The sequence below is a fragment of the Triturus cristatus genome, chromosome 4_1 (assembly GCF_964204655.1).
Source record: "Triturus cristatus chromosome 4_1, aTriCri1.1, whole genome shotgun sequence".
In the NCBI taxonomy this organism is placed as follows: Eukaryota; Metazoa; Chordata; class Amphibia; order Caudata; family Salamandridae; genus Triturus; species Triturus cristatus.
Window position 1 is genome coordinate 306391038 of NC_140585.1, and position 16179 is coordinate 306407216.

The following is a 16179-nucleotide window of genomic DNA, read 5'->3' on the forward strand; positions in this document are numbered from 1 at the left end:
CACTGTGCAGAACAGCAGCCTGTGGGGGGCTGAAGGTGCTTCCCTTAATAGGGAATCCACTCATTTCATCAGAGTTCTGCCATGCCTGGGAGCAGTCGGTGCCCATACGGAGCACAGCTGGAGTCTCGCAACTTGCTCTTCAGGAGAAACACTCAGGATGTCACTCCACAGGCTCCTTTCACACCTTTGTATTCACTCAGTAGGTCCATCAGGTTGATATGAGTCCCGGGCGGGTTATTTCTTTCTTTCCTTCATGGCTACACTCACCACACCATAAACATACAGATGCCAAAGAAAGAAAAACAAAAACAAGAAGGGCATTCTTCAAGGTGGTCCTTGGCTGCCCCAGAAAGGAGGGGAGTGAGGGGGGCCAGTGAGAGGAAGAGAAGTGCCAGCAAAACCACCAGGATTACCAAAAGAACCAGAGACATCTGGAGGACCAGGGGATCAAAACAAGGAAATAAAGAAGTACCAGGACTCGGAAGATCAAAATAATCCAGGCCTTGAGGACCAGGAAGATCAAAACCACGAAGACCAACATTACCAGGAGGGTAAGGATCCTTGAAACAGAACCACAAGGACCGCATTAGTCGCTTAGCACAAAGAGGAGTTGGAACAGGACCAGGTACACAAGGACCTGGAACATGACTGGGTTCAGGAGCACCAAGAGTAGTACCAGGACCTGGAGGAGCAGCACAACTAAGTGGATAAAAAAGACCAGGACAGGGACTAGAACCGGAACCAAGAAAAACAGGAGGGCCATGATGAGCGAGGAGCCAGGGCCACAGCACAGCAAGAGCCAGGAACAGAACTGTGACATTGAGGAAGTCCAGGATCAAATGATCTAAAGACTACAGGAGACCAGTAACTGGAAAAAAACCAGGACCAGGACGATCAGGACCATATGGGCCAGTTCCGCACAGGGGAGGGAGACCGTGATGCTGAGTATTAGGAGGAGGAGGAGGGCCTGAAGTAGGGCCAGAAGGAGGATACCCTGGACAAGGAAAAGGAGGATGATGAGAAGAAAGAGGAGAGTCAGAAGGATCCGGTCCAGAGCGCCAAGGGTTCCAAAGGATCAGGAAGAGGCTGAGGACCAGGAAGAACAGGACTAGGCCTAGAGGAGGGCCAAGTGTATGAAGAGGGCCAGGCACACCAGGACAGAGATCAGGAGAGCACCAGAAGGAAAACTTAAGACGCAGAGAAAGGGGAGGACCAAAAGGAAGAGAGTCAGGAGCAGAAGAAAGAGGATGATCACAGGGCCAGGAAGAGGAGAAGGAACAGGGCTATGATGACAATAAGGAGAAGGAGAAAAAGGAGGAGATGTGCCTGAGGAAACGTGTTTCAATGGCTTCCGATCATTGCAACAGATCCTGCTGTACATTGACAGCATCCACCAGGGAACCATCATTTGCATCCGGGCATTATCCTGGACTATGATAACACTTGTTACCTGCGAAAAATCTCTAAAACGTCTCCAACTCATTCACAATGCAGTGGCCTGTCTCCTCACAGGCTGCCAGTGTCATCACTTTGATTATCAGTGAATTACACTGGCCGGCCATCAGGAAGAGAATCCTTTTCAATGCCACGGTGATCTTAAACGTATTCTACGACATGGCACAGCAAGTTACTTTCCTGGTTGCCAAATTCTTTTGTACGCACCGGCCAGACCTTTGTGATCCAGAGGACCGAATGTACTCTGTCTTCCAAACACCAGTACCGAAACCTTAGGAGACCGAGCCTTCTCTGTGGTAGCTGCCACAGCGTAGAACAAGCTTCCCCATGACATCCGGTTGACTCCATCATTACTCCTCTCTTGCAAGTTGCTGAAAACGTATCTTTTTAATCTGTAATTTTGTCTCCTCTTTATTATCCCTGAGGTCCATTACCTTCAGCGTACTCGCATTTTACAAACAATAATCACAATGTATTGCAATACAATACAAAAGAATTTGCCACAATTTTTCCTTTACTTATGGTGTAGTCACAACACTTGGGAAGCACCGTTTTGTAGAAGCGCAGTTTAGTGATAGAGGAGGGTCGCGGCCACAGCTACTGAAGAAAGGAGGTTCCAAAAGCAATCTTTTGGGGAAACACTAGTTTCTGTGTTACTGCTCTGTAACAAGGCACCCTGAGATTACAGTCTGCCTGGTGAAGGCCATGGCTGGCCTGCACACCCCCGTGGATGGTGAGCAGAGACACAGTCTCTCAAGGCTTGTCTGTGAAAATGTGCATTGATGGAAGGAAGCAGCGTGCCTTTCTCAGGCACACTAGCCTGGGAGCAGCTGAGGCTTAAAGGGACGTAATAATAATAATTACAATCATAATAACAGCAATCATAATCATTTTAATTAGCAACTACATGCTTTACATAAGCAAGCAGCACATGGCTCCAGGGCGTCTGGCGAGGCTTTCTGCAACATCACCAGCAACCCACTGCTAAGTGGCAGTCTGAGGAAGCACAAGTGGGGAGCAGGTTACAATGTTTTCAGATTATTATAATTGTAATTGCATTTATATAGCACTTGCTACCCCTGACAAGGCATTGAAACGCTTTTTGGCGAGTAGCACATTACTCCGGAACCCAAAAAGTATTAGAGGTAAATTAGTATAGAGAAATATGAAATTAATTTGAGCGGAGTACATGTTAGTCTGTTAGTTGGATCGAAAAGGATAGTGAAGGGATAGAAGAGGGAAGGGTCTAGAAAGTGTTTATTTTGAGTTCATAGCAGTAGGAGGGAGGTTTGGGATGAGTAAAGGAGTCTGTCTCCTACCCTTCACATACACCCAACCTAATAAATACTTGGTCATCTTGACTGCTTGAAATTTCAGCACACGTTCACAGATGCTGGTCTGTCAGTTTCTCTATTGCTCAAAACGACAGTGGGGGTAGATTAGAGTTGGGCCTAATGGGAGCAACACGGCAAATCTGCGATGTTCCGCTCTTGGTAACCTTGTGGTTTCCCCTCCCCTTTTGTAGGAGAAGGACAGAGACGTTTTCAGGCATGGGCAAATTGGGCAATTGCCCTGGACCCCACCTTCCAAGGGGCCCCAATGGGAAAGCAAATTATGTCTCTGTTTGACCTTGGTCTAGTCTATTTATCTAGTTTAACCTCTCTGCATCTCTAACCATCTCTACATCTGACTCTGTCTCTCTACCCAGTACCTGTCAGGATCCCAGCGTAACGGCGCCTACATTGCCCCGGACTACACTTCCCAGACGGCCGCGGGTGGAAGGCAGTACTTCAGACGCCACCGCGCGGTCGTCAGCGTGCGTAATTCCGTTCCTGACGTTTCGTTCTCGCTCGGCTGAGTGAGAAGAGTTCATGCGGCGTGCCTGGAGCCGTTTCGTCTTCCTTGTCCTGGATTCCAGCTAACGTGAGTGCCCCGGCCTCGTCGCTGGACTTCGCTACCTGAAGGTAGGAAAGCGGACTGGAGTCAGTCAGAGTTCTAACTCCCCGAGCGGAAGGCAGCGGTGTAGGTGTTGGAGCCGCGCCTTACCGTTTCCGGAGTAGGGCTGCTATCTTTGCCGCTCGTGAGGGAGACGAGTTTTGGATGCCGTGTTGCACATAGCGGAACGCAGTGGTGATCTGCCACGCGTTGCCTGTATGGTCCGTAGTTTTGACTTATACCGCTACTAGAGTGAAGTGGTGAATTCAACCACGCTTTGGCACTCTGGGATAACACTCACAGGGGAATAAACGATTGTGGATGATAGATCAGCAACGTGGGCGTGAACTAGAAACACCCGACTGCACTGATCACTGCTGGAAACTGTGTCGTCCTTCTTTTTTGTTTGCTTTGGACTTGGTCATTATTCTTTAAAGGGTATTAGGGAGGAGCGCTATTGATGGTCTATTGGTTGTCACCTGATTCATGCCAGCCAGCGTTTGAGGTGGTTAGAACCTTGGGTATGTATGTTGCGGGGGATGAGTGATGACTATATGGAAGACACGCATTTGAGGTTGAGCAGTATCTTAATGAGTTCTGTGATCTAGATGGCGGCCATGAATTGCAGAAGGCCTTGGAGTGCTTGAGGGATCCTCGTCAGCCCATAAAGGTATATAAAGCCACCTAGAGAGAATTAATGAGAGTAGACCTTTTGAATGCGCCTCGTTTATAGTGTGTTCTTTGTTGTTACAGATCCTTGCAAATCCCACGCTGTCCTTTCCTTTTACCCTTCCCTCGCCTGATCCCTCGAACACCCCGTGCCTATAGGTATAATAACGGGGTGTTGGTGATATCAGGAGGTGGACCATTGCTCGCTACATCCGGATCCTGCGAGGCAAGAACCTGACAGAACCATCCGAAGGGTTTTTGGGGTCCCACACAAGATATTTTCAGCTGTTTGTGTGACTCTGTTAAAGATGAACTTTTGATTTAATATTGCTTAGCATCGTGTGGGCTTGAATTAGCCGAAAATGGGTAAAACATTGTTTTGTATTTGTTCGGTAGAGGGGCCTTCAAAATATGTCTTGCCTGGGCCCCCCCGAATTCTTAATATGACACCTGAGGAGGAGTCACAGGTTTCTGACATCAGAGCCTCGGGTGGTTACATCCACGTCAACCACTGGAAGCCTGTGTGCCATCGGCCGCATCATCATCAGTACTACTCCCGTTCTCTCTGAGGCTCTAACAACCATTAGAGGTCAATCATTCCTCTTGAGGTACTAACAAACATCAACACTAGTATCACCCCATCATCATGAACAAAAATCACCATTATCACTCGAGCATGCCTAATAAACATCATCAGCAGCATCGATTCCAGCAGCCCTAACAAACATCATCAGCGAACCTCCAACCAACCATTCTCCTGGATGCACTAACGCATATCATCATTAGAAGTATACCAAGTCAAGCATTCATCTGAAGACACCACCTAAAAATCATCATCATCAGTGCAGTTCCAGTCAATGTTTCGCCTGGAGATACTAACAAACAACATCACCAGTGCCACTGCCCAGCAAATCATTATCTTGGTGGTACTAACAAACATCATCAGTGCCCTCCTATAGCCAATCATGCTCCTGGTGCAACTAAAAAATATTATCGGTGTCACCACAGCCAATCATTCTCTAGAACACACTAAAACACATCATCACCAGTAACACCCTCAGTCAATCATTCTCCTGGAGGCACTAACAAACATTATCATCAGTGTCATCTCCAGCAATTTTGCAGAACCCAGGCACTGGCCCCCTTCTTGCACCCAGGCAAGAGAGTTAGGCCAGGTTCTGTTGTCCTGGCCTACCGAGGGGACATATAAACTGTGACTCCATGACTCTGCTGTGTGCACGCCCCGGGGTGCAGACCCTGCTCTCTTCCTCTCAGACATTAATGAGTGATGTTTGAGCCTGAAGGGTAATGAGTGATGTCTGGGCCTGAAGGGGGAGCCAGGCTCTCTGACGCACTTGCAAGTGGAATACCAGTATTGAAGCCTACTTCTGAAAGTTCCCGCCATTACGCTGCCTGTGGCAAGGCGCCTTTGAGGCTTTTAAAGAAAGGTCCCTAGTGTGCGCCATGCAAGGAGAAAAAGACGGACAGTTCGCTGACGTGACGTCAAGATTGTCACGTGCTTGTCACATACCAGATGCTTCGCTTCTTTTGAAGACGCACCTCAGAGTGTGCTGTTCCTCCTGGTGGGGCATGGATGGTAGCGCAGGTGAAAGGCAGCCATGGTCCCTGCAAGTAACAGCGGTGGGGCCGAGTGAGGGGGGATTTCAAAGGACGAGGCAGAGGGAAAATTAAATAAATAATGAATTTTCCCTCTGCATCGTCCCTCGAAATCCCCCTTTACTCGGCCCCACCGCTTTTACCTGCTTGGACCGCAGCTGGTGAAAACTGCTGAAAGTCGTCTACCTTGACACATAGTCAATGAATGAGATGTCCGACTTGGGGTCTCTGCTCGCTCTTCTTTGTGATTAGTCACTCATAATGCAGCATTAAGATCTTAAGAGAAAGTGGGATGTTTTAGACTCCGATCATTTCATTATTTGAAATGCATAACTTAGCATGTATGACTAAAATGACAAAATCAATAAAATTAATTTTAAAACGTCGTCTACCTCTTATGTCTCTCAGAGCTTTGCCACAACTTGCAAAAGACGTCTCCTCACCAACTGCAGGCTGATATATAGAGCAAGAGCGGGGCCTACGGCTTCTCTAACCAAAACACCAGCATCGTGGCCAGCGAGCTACATCCGCTGCAGTACTGATCAATGGTGCGACCAGAGACATAGTGGAAGGTGACCACCAATTTGTTCTACCCAGACCATTTGAGTGAGTCCAAGATTTGAAGATTCCAAGAAGGGTTTCATTTGTGCAGCTGGTTGGAGGCGGTAGCTTCGCTAGCAAAGCTTCAGCATTTTCTCTTTTTTACTTTTTTTCACACCTTTCGCACAGAAGGCAACTTAACACAAAGCTCTCCTTTCCTTTTCTACTGCTCCCAACTTAGATCCTCATACCTTAGATCTCTCCATCCAATCAGGGAATCAAATCTCCGGTCCCCCCCAAGAGCCTCAAAGCTAAACCACGTCACTGATGGCACCGCATGTCCTAGTTGCCTGCTACACAACCAGCAGGCGATGGAGTTGTGGCTGCTGAACGCAGCCGGAAGTGGTGGCGGGAGATTGTGCAAATGGGTAAAAAAAAAACAATGGCGATCAATGGCCTACCCATGGCCATCATGAATGGCTGTGGGTTTCCATGGACTTTTGTCGCTGAAGAATGGACCCAGGAGGCTGTGAGTTTAGAGGTTAGAAATTCTCAACATTATCTCTTTAACATGAAATTAAAACATGAATTATTGGACTGGATTTTACCTTCTTTCTCTAAAGGCTACGAGGCACACCCAGTGCATACTGCATTTATCCATTTAGCATGGTGTCGCGTTGGTGCCAGCATGCTCGGATCGATGGGCCATGAAATGATGAAGTTGCCTCTGGGCAGCATTAAAAACTGCAATGCCAGCCCCTGTTCAGGCCAGCCTCTGCCACAGTGATCCTCAATGGGATAATGTTATCATTCTCTGTCAAATCTGCTTCATTGTTTGAAAAATTGTTTCAATTGTGGGGGTCTGCAGGGGCCGTGCACCCCCCACAAATACAGTAAATCACCCTAAAGTCGCTTTCTGTGATGGACCAGTGGCTTGGAAGGCTCATAGTCATACATTTACCTGCATGGCGTGTTTAAGGCAGCACCAATGCAAAATTATCCCTTTGCCCAGTGCTTAATTTGTAAAAAGAAATATGTGCCAGGCTCTCGTCAGGAGGCCACTGCAGTGTGCGGCATACATTACCCCTGCCATGCTGCCAATGATAATAACAACACAACTACTAACCATCACACTCCTACAAGTGGGACAATTCGGACTATTTCAGGCCTGCAACGCTATAAAAATGGCTTGATTGGCAGGTAATAGTAATTTTTCATGTATACTGAATTAATAAACAACTGTTATCTCTAAATTAGTCCAGACAGCACCACCTTGTGGCAGACTTCCACAAGCGTCGGTGCTGACAATTAAATGCTGGTACCGAGCACCGGAAACCACTGGCTAAAATTAAGCACTACCTGTGCCTCCTCCTATTGGGGAGCCCTGTAGAGGAGGGAGGCACGCGGTGCTCGTGGTGACTACTCTTGGGTAGGGTGTGTGTCCAATCGCATTTTGCCACCGTTTTTTCTTCCGGTCCTCTAGTTCGGATACGGAATCACATCCAAGTACAAATGAATATGGACAGCTCAAATATGGGAAAAAAGATCTCAGACTGTGCCAAGGCAGCGGTCCAGAAATGGCACTTATGTGTAAAGAGACGAGGCAGTGTTTCTTGTCAGGCCTTCCATAGCTCTAATTGGGCAAAATCAGCACTTTTCACTCAAATGAACTGCTCTACCTCCAGAGAATAGTCCTCAAACATCTCACCAAGGCTGCGGTAGCTTTCACAAGATGGTTCTGAGATCTCACACCAGAGGCTGCAGCGCTTCTACTGGGAAACATCCGCCACATACTTAACAGAGCTGCCATGCTTTGGAGAGAGAGGGAAGCACAGTACTGATCACTTCTGAGCAGAAGGGTCTTTACGGTTTGATCTGCCCCCGGCCTGGTTTCTATCCTAGAAGAGTAGGTGCCACAGGGCTGCATCTGAGCTTGTACTGTCCTCTTGCTGGATAAAAGGGGAGACACAGTTTCATTTACCCTGCTCTGATCACCTCTCATAGCTGCATTAGTTCCTTTCTCCATCCCCTTTCTTGGAAAGAGAGGAGCTGCATGCAGGATTGTATTTTCTCAAGACGCGCAGGACCCAGCTTTTATTCCTAGAAAGGGATTATGGACATACACAACTTAGCTGAGCACCACATCTGGTGAGAACCTACCCTTAGGCAATGGAGCATGGTGTCTCCTCTGCATAATCTCACTCACTGGCTTCGGAAGCTGTAACCATAGTGATTTATTGGACACTACCCACTTATTTATGCTTAGACATCATGAGACCAGGACCCCCTCCAGCCCTTCTTCATGTGCTGCCCCTCTCTGCCTCAGGGAGGTAGTTTGAGACTTCAGATAATCTGCCCGGGTGGCTTGGACCTAGCCTAGTGCTACGCATTCCAGCCTTTAGGTCCCCATGAATGCTGTCCTGTCTCCAGAAGAGATCAATGCATGTTTCAGCCTCTTCCATCCTCTCCCTCTTAAGCTGACCACAGGACTGGACTACTACAGTACTACCCTTTGGCATCTCTCCTGAGAGGTCTCTTCCGCCCCCCGAAGCAGACCGAACTCCCTCATATTCAGAGACTCACTTGTAACAACCAATCAACTGCTGCCTCTCATTCAAGATCTCTTCCGCTCTCAGAAGCAGACCAAACTCAAAGCTCCTACAACATTTGTTGAATGAATGAAATGAAAAGAAGATTTATAATGCACTATACATTTTACCCGAAGGTGTCAAGGCGCTAGCTTTGCTAGTAAAAATGCTAAAGGATTTAAATATACTGTCAGAGATTAAAAGCCATGTTTTTAGCGCTTTCCTAAACGCCAGTAGGGGAGTTTCATTTTTTAACCTTTGGGGGAGAGAGTTACAAACTCTGGCCGTACCAACCAGAAAACTTCTCCTGCCCAAGGAACTTTTCCTGAACCTAGGGATCATCAGATTGAAAGACTCAGCTGAGCATAAATGGCGTGTAGGGATATATCGACGGCGGTGCTGCTTAAAGAAAGCTGGGCCTGTGTCATGGGTAGCCTTAAAAGCTATACAGAGAGCCTTGAACACGATACGTCTCTTTACTAGTAGCCAATGTAATTCTTTTAGCACGGCAGAAACAAATTATTTAGGAATGCCTAACAGTATACGTGCAGAAGCGTTTTGAGGTTGATGAAAAGACGGTTACAATAGTCAGCTCTGGACAGCACTAGTGCGGTAATCACCAACTTGCGTAAGTTTATTGGAATAAATGGGAAGATTTTTCTGAGTAGCTTTAATGTAAGAAAGGTACCGAGGTGACCTGATTCACATGACTTTCCAATGTGAGCTTGGAGTCAAAAATGACACCCAGGTTTTTTACTTTGGTTGTAGGGACTGGTAGAGAGCCGGTTCCGATGGCCAAAGAGCTGGGGACAAGAAAGTGGTATTGCTACCAAAAAGCAGAACTTCAGTTTTATTAGAATTCAGTTTTAGGCAGTTGGTGGCCATCCAGTCACCAACGTGATGCAGGCATGTAAAAAACTGTGATGCAGTGTCTGATGGCGAGCTTGTCACTGAAACCACGATTTGGGTGTCATCAGCATAGAAAATTGCTGAGAAGCCCAAGGACCTAATCAGTTGTGCTAAAGGTGCTACGTAGATGTTAAAAAGGGGTCCTGCTCAACTACGAGCCCTGAGGAACCCCACACGGAAGTATAAAGTTGGGTGACTTGAATTCAGAGAGATACAAACTGTTCTCTGCCAGACAAAAATGACCTGAGTAGGGTGAGAGCTTTACCTTTTATTCCTATCCTCTCCAGGCAGTCTAATAGTTTTCCTCTCTCATACACCAACATTCTCTTGTTGGCTCTCAACCAATCACCTGCCTACACATCCAGTGACTCACTTTCCTTCACTGACAAACATTCAATGTCTCCACAAAAGATGGGCCCGGCTCAAGGAGCTCCTATGAGCACCACAGAAGTGTTTCGAAGCAGGTCACTGATTCCTCTCTGGAGAACAGAAGTTATGAGGCGCACTGAAGAAAAGTCCGGTGCATTCACACTCACTGTTCGAAGCATCGTCACGTCTTCTTTTCATTTTCTCCTTAGTGGTTTCTTCCACTCTACTCCTGACTCTCTAAAAGCACTGTCTCCCCTGATCTCTGTTTTCCCCATTCTCCCCTTAACTGCTCAGCTATTCACAGGCCTGTGACACCAGTGCTACGGACAAAGATGGCAGTGAAACGATGAACAAAAGTGCATAACAGTGCAAATAGAAGCAGTTCGAATAAAATGTCAAACAGATGGATACATTATTACAGGCTTTGAGGAGCTGGCATGCACACCTCATGAACATAGCACGAATGGTAATAATGCATAGAGCAACACATGCTTTTTAGGCAGGCTGACTTAATACATGCATACAAAAAAATACATACACAAAATAGCTAAGGAGCTTGATGTAAACAATATGTAATACAAGTTAACGTCACATGCTGTTAATCAAGAAAACCTTACTAGCAGTCTTCACAGACTGGATGTTAACCTGTGCAAGGGATCTGCTGTGTATGCCATGCTGGCACTTTTCTTCTAAGAGCTTTCATCTCAACCACCCTTAACCTTTGATTCTGAAATTCAAACAATGTGACCCTCGTCCAGGTACGTGCCCAGGGGGACTTTGCAAACGCCCTTGTGTATAAGCATGGTGAATTGGCGAATGCAACGGAAATGTTTCGTGTGTGGCCATGTTTCGTGTGTGGCCAATAGCATGTTCAAACTTGTTCAATATTGAGGTGTAAGCTACTTTGAAAGGATGGGTGAGGGGTTCTTCACAAAGAACTGTTCAGAATATTAACTGATTGTATATTGGTTAAAAAAAAACTTGCAGGATTAGAAGACTACTTTACATTACGGTATTCGGGGTTTGCCCCAAAGACTATTTTGGAAATTATATGTATTTATTTATTTATTTATTTTTAAAGTCTTTTTTATTAACAAGTGGCCAATCAACAGTACAATGCTGCAATAGCAATTCACCGTATCATAGACCATTCAGCCAAAAAGAACAAATTTCAATATCTGCATCAGTAAATAAATATCATAATCTGACATAGCTCGAGAAGTAAGGAACAAGAACCCCACTACCCTGATGACTCATTACCAACATACACTTATATCCGTCAATGCACCTTTGCAATATATAGGTGCCTGCAACCCCCCCGAACCTTTTCCCATTTGAGCAGGCAACCTCCACTGAGATCCGCTATGTGCTGCGCGCGCCATTACCAATCGCGGTCTGCCTCCCAGTCACCAAACCGTGTAAATGAAGTCTCAGGCTGCTGTCGGTTCGGGGGATATTTAGAAGTAAATGGAGCATTTCTAAACAAATAAGTTATGTAACATTTGTTATTTACATCTGACCTCCTCCTACTAACACTAGAGTTACTGATCTGCAGCTTCCTTCCCTGCCCAACTCTCTGTTTCCTCTTATTCTTATATCAAGCTCAACAGTCAGACAGTCCATGCTTTACTACACCTGCTGGAGCGTATCGAGGCAGGAGTAAAAGACCTGAACTCCTCTGCAGAGCGTGACACACGGAGCGTCCATGAGCATGCTCACGGATACTGGTTGCGTTGGAGAGTTTGAATATCCCCCCTCATGACCCAAAGCCCTCATCATACAAACCACATTAACCCAGGCAAGGATAATGTTGGTAGTACCACCATGACAACCCTAAGATTAATACACCGACAACTGCAGATGTCAGTCTAACCAAGGGACAAAATTACCCGGCAGCCAGGCAATCTGTGTAAGCTACACAATGCAAAGACTGAGTAAGAAAAATAACATAAACTAACAACCATGGATCACGTGAGAGTACTTAAGTATTAAGTAGTCAGTGATCATGTGGGCTATAAGATTATGTGGTTTAATTGCAAATTGGCTTCTTTCATAGGTCTTGAGAGGCCTTCTGTTACATTGCTCATTACATTTTCATGTTTTAATAATAACTATTTTTGAGAATTAAGCACCAGACGGACAATTCTAGATATTCCAGATGGAAACTTAGATTGTCATTTAGTGTTTGCAGAGCGGGAGTTCCGGGATTCATAGGTGATGCTCCTGCCCCAACATCCTTACACTTCCTCATCCCTATATATAGTTAGGGGTCATCTGGGTTACGCTGGTGGATCTTTGACTGGAGGCTTTTGACCTAACGGCCCATGCTTACAGGTCTCTGTGACAGTCATACCGCCCTATTTATGAACCATCACTAGGTTTCCTTTTCGGGGACTGCCATGCAATGCATGGGGGCCTCAAGGAGGGATATCGCCTGAAGGCATGGGGGAAAATTCTACCCTGTAAAAGAATGTTGCCTGTTCGGTGAATTATACATGGTGTCTGCTCCGCAGAGCCGGTCTTTGCTAAGAAAGCACCCTGGGCGTGGGGGGAAAGGATTTTAGCGCCCTTGATTATGGTAGTGAATTAAATAAGGCAGCAGCGAGTCCCTTTTGTGTTCATTGGTCAGTACCTGGATGAGCAGGTACTGGCCCCTGAACACAAACATCACCGGACCTCCCCCAACTCACCTAAATCACCTTTGCTGCCTCGCGCAGATAATGGTTTTGTTGATGTGTGTCAGCAGGGGTCAGAGGGGGAAAGAAGGGGGCTAAAGGAGTATGATAATGAAGGTCTAAAACCACTTTAAACTGCCAAATTAGACAGAAACGAACAGGACAAGGCTGGAGCAAGATGTACAGAGCGCTGATGTTGGCATAACCTTGATGCACACAGCTCCATGCGTCTCCGCACACCCAGGGCCGAACTGGGAACCAAAACCGGCCCTGGGAAAGTGCTCGGCCGGCCCCCGGGGTGTTGGGGTGCGGCCGAGCTGTTTGCCAGGGCCAGATTCGGCCGATTTTGTTACAGGGCCGATATTGCTGCTATGCTGCAAAAACGGCCCTGTAACAAAAACGGCCCCCCAGGGGCCCCAAACCGGCCCCCACCCTGGCGGCCCACCGGGGAAACACCGGGTGCCCGCTACGGCCAGTCCGGCCCTGCGCACACCTTGACTCTCTTCAATGGAGTCGCTGCAGTAGCGACTAGTCTGATGATCGAGAGATCCCAGGCTCCAGTCTGTATGGCGGACAGTCTCCTGCCGGGAAGGCAGAGCCAATGTCCTTTACTGACCTGGCTGTCTGGCAGACCTGCCAAACTGTAATTGACCAACGTAATCTTTTGCATCAAATATTTCTGGCAGGGATTTAAACATACGTCAGCATTCTCTTGCCTAATAAAGTACGTATTGCAGTGACATTCAGTAGGAGGTCGAGAGACGCCCCTATTTTTGAAATCATATTTTCTACTTTGAAGACTGCAAACGTTTTCCTATTTAATTAGTCTGAAGCAAGGGTTACAAGGATAGGAAATTTCAGAAACGCAAAAAATAATTATACATTCAACAACCCCACAACTGACCCCTATTGAGGGGGATTCCCTCCCATGATCAAAACAGACATGGAAGTTAACAAACAAGGATCACCAGCATTCTCCCTTTCAAGTATTTCAATAAAAACTCTGAAAATAACATCATGGGTTAAATGCAACATCTTTTTAAATATGCTTTTGTACTTAAAAGATAGACGGATCTCAAAAATGTTCAGGCAATTTTGCTCCAGCGTATGATAGTCTGAGAATAAGGAACAGTATGTTTCACCATGAAAATCTACACATCACACAAAATCGCCCCACAGCTCACTCTCAAGCGTGGCAACAAACATGCTACGGTCGTGCATTTGCCTGTTCAAGAGTCCTCGTCCAATAACATGTCCCTTCTGAGACAGACAACAGCAGGGGTTGCTTCCTGTTGTGAAACGCGTCACGTGTCCAGACGCGCCACGCGGCAGAACCACGCGTAGCTCCGTCCTGCGACACACGAAAGTACGCTGAAGCAATCTAGGCCAGCACGTGCTGCGTCAGTGCAAGTGCCAGCGCGTACTACGTCACTACCAGTGCCGACACCATGCGGCCGGAAGCAGGTGTGGAGAGACCCAACAATAAAGTGCGTGCAGGATGGGAGCACAGACACCCACATTCTTCCCCTCAGAGACCAGGCGCCAGTCTACTTACTCGGAACTCCGGACACCAGTCGTAAAGGCCTCAGCACCCGGAATGCTCGCAGCGCTTTCACGTCGAATCCAGCCCCTTTCCCGCCTATGGAATTTCCTCCATCTGCTTTGGTTGCTTGTTCTAAAATTGCACTAAAAAGCCTGCAAAGGAAGCAGAAGGTGGGCTGTTAGAGTGTGACTCAGAGGTGCAATAACAGTGGCAGAGTGGGCTACATTTTATTCTGCGTATTGGATTGGTTGAGCCCACAGGGCCCGAGTAGTTGTTTATAAGGCTGCCACGGATTTTAGAACAATAGTATGCATTAATAAGGAAGTGCCCATTTGTGACAGAAGTTGTTGGCTAGGGTGTCAGCCTGGACCACGTTTTACCTGAACTGGAGCCAGCTCTCATGCTGAGCGCTTTACAAATATGGAATTTAATTCAATTCAATGCAACTAACCACACAAACACTGCGGCAACCAAAGGGGACATAGTCTCTTTTCTAATACAGCTTATGATGTGTCTTTATCTTAAAAAACCTCCCCACCATAATTATTTTTGTTTTGGAGGCTTCATGCTTACTTGGGCAGTCTGCCATTTTGTAAACTAATCTCAAAATCTGAAACAGGAAGAGAAAGTGCTGTTGACAGAGCCTGCAAAGTAGCCCAGGTGCAAAGTAAAGCATTGCATTTTCTGTCCAGCAACACGTGCTTCTCCAAACCTGCCGATGCTTCTCCCTTGCCGCTGCCATGGGTGTATATGTCAGGGACCACATTTCGTAAACTGGACACTTCGGTGTAAGAGGAGTGATGGTGCTAATTTTCCCTTTGTGTGTAATTTTGTCCTTGATTATATGTAATACTTTGTATCTTCAGCTCCGTTGGTGGTTAATTGCTTCGTGTGCTTTTTTTGTCCTCCAATGAAGTGAAAGTGTTTTTTAATTTTTTTAATTGAGGTAATACTGTGTGATATTCCACCCATTCATTTCGCACAGCATTGCCTTAATGCGAAAAATCACTTCCACGTTATTGGAGGAGAACAAAACGCCTCACGCAGAGCTATTCAGTGCAAGCAATACTGCAGATTAAAACCAATGTGTAATCAAGGATAAAATGGTAAACACAAGACAAAACAGCACCAACTAATGCAACTTTCACAATATAGACCCTGACCCTGCAGCCCCTTTGCCTCCCCCGACAGATATACATATAGAAACAGTGTAGGCCCCCTTTAAAGGACAATGATGAAGCTGGTTCCAAAACTTCAGAGATGTCTTACACAAACTCCACTCCCACTCCCCCAGTGCATAGATTTCTAAATGTTGCAAGAATGAGAGTTGCACAGATGACCTAGTACTCAATACCAAAGTATCTCCCAGGTTTACTACAGAGTGTTATAGAGAAAGCATATTCCAAAGGTAACTGGGCAAATATTTTTTAAGATATTCTTTTCCAACTTCTTACTGATTGTGGAGGAAAGGCGAGGCCAACTTAAACCTTTTCATTGGAGAAACAAAAGAATGGACGCCAACACACTATCAGACCCGCTAATCAATTTCAGGTGCAGTCCATGGCTTAAATAGCCCTTTATTTGTTTTTAACCTTGCTTTTGATTATGGATCGTGTAGTTATGTGTCATACAGCTCATCTTTCACAGCTTCACTTTATCCAGTCTTTTGGCTCTGTAGCCAATGCCAGTGCATTATTTGCATTATTATACTCATAAAATCTCTACTGACCCACGCACACAAGGTTCTACACAACCAAGGCCCTGCCTACATTAACCACCGCCTGAACTTCCACCAACCATCAAGCAGACTACGCTCTGCCTCCTTTTTACTTGCCCATAGTCCCCGCATCTACTGAAGCAGCAGTGGAGGATGTTCCTT

General features: G+C 46.4%; 1 protein-coding gene across 1 annotated transcript in view; it reads right to left on the minus strand.

Moving 5' to 3' along the window:
• CACNA1C (calcium voltage-gated channel subunit alpha1 C) overlaps nt 1-16179 on the minus strand; it is a 2189932-nt gene that overhangs the window by 952777 nt on the left and 1220976 nt on the right. Inside the window, exon 5 of the mRNA XM_085652198.1 lies at nt 14313-14452. Within this exon, the coding sequence (XP_085508324.1) occupies nt 14313-14452 (140 nt within the window). The remainder of the gene's footprint in view (nt 1-14312; nt 14453-16179) is intronic.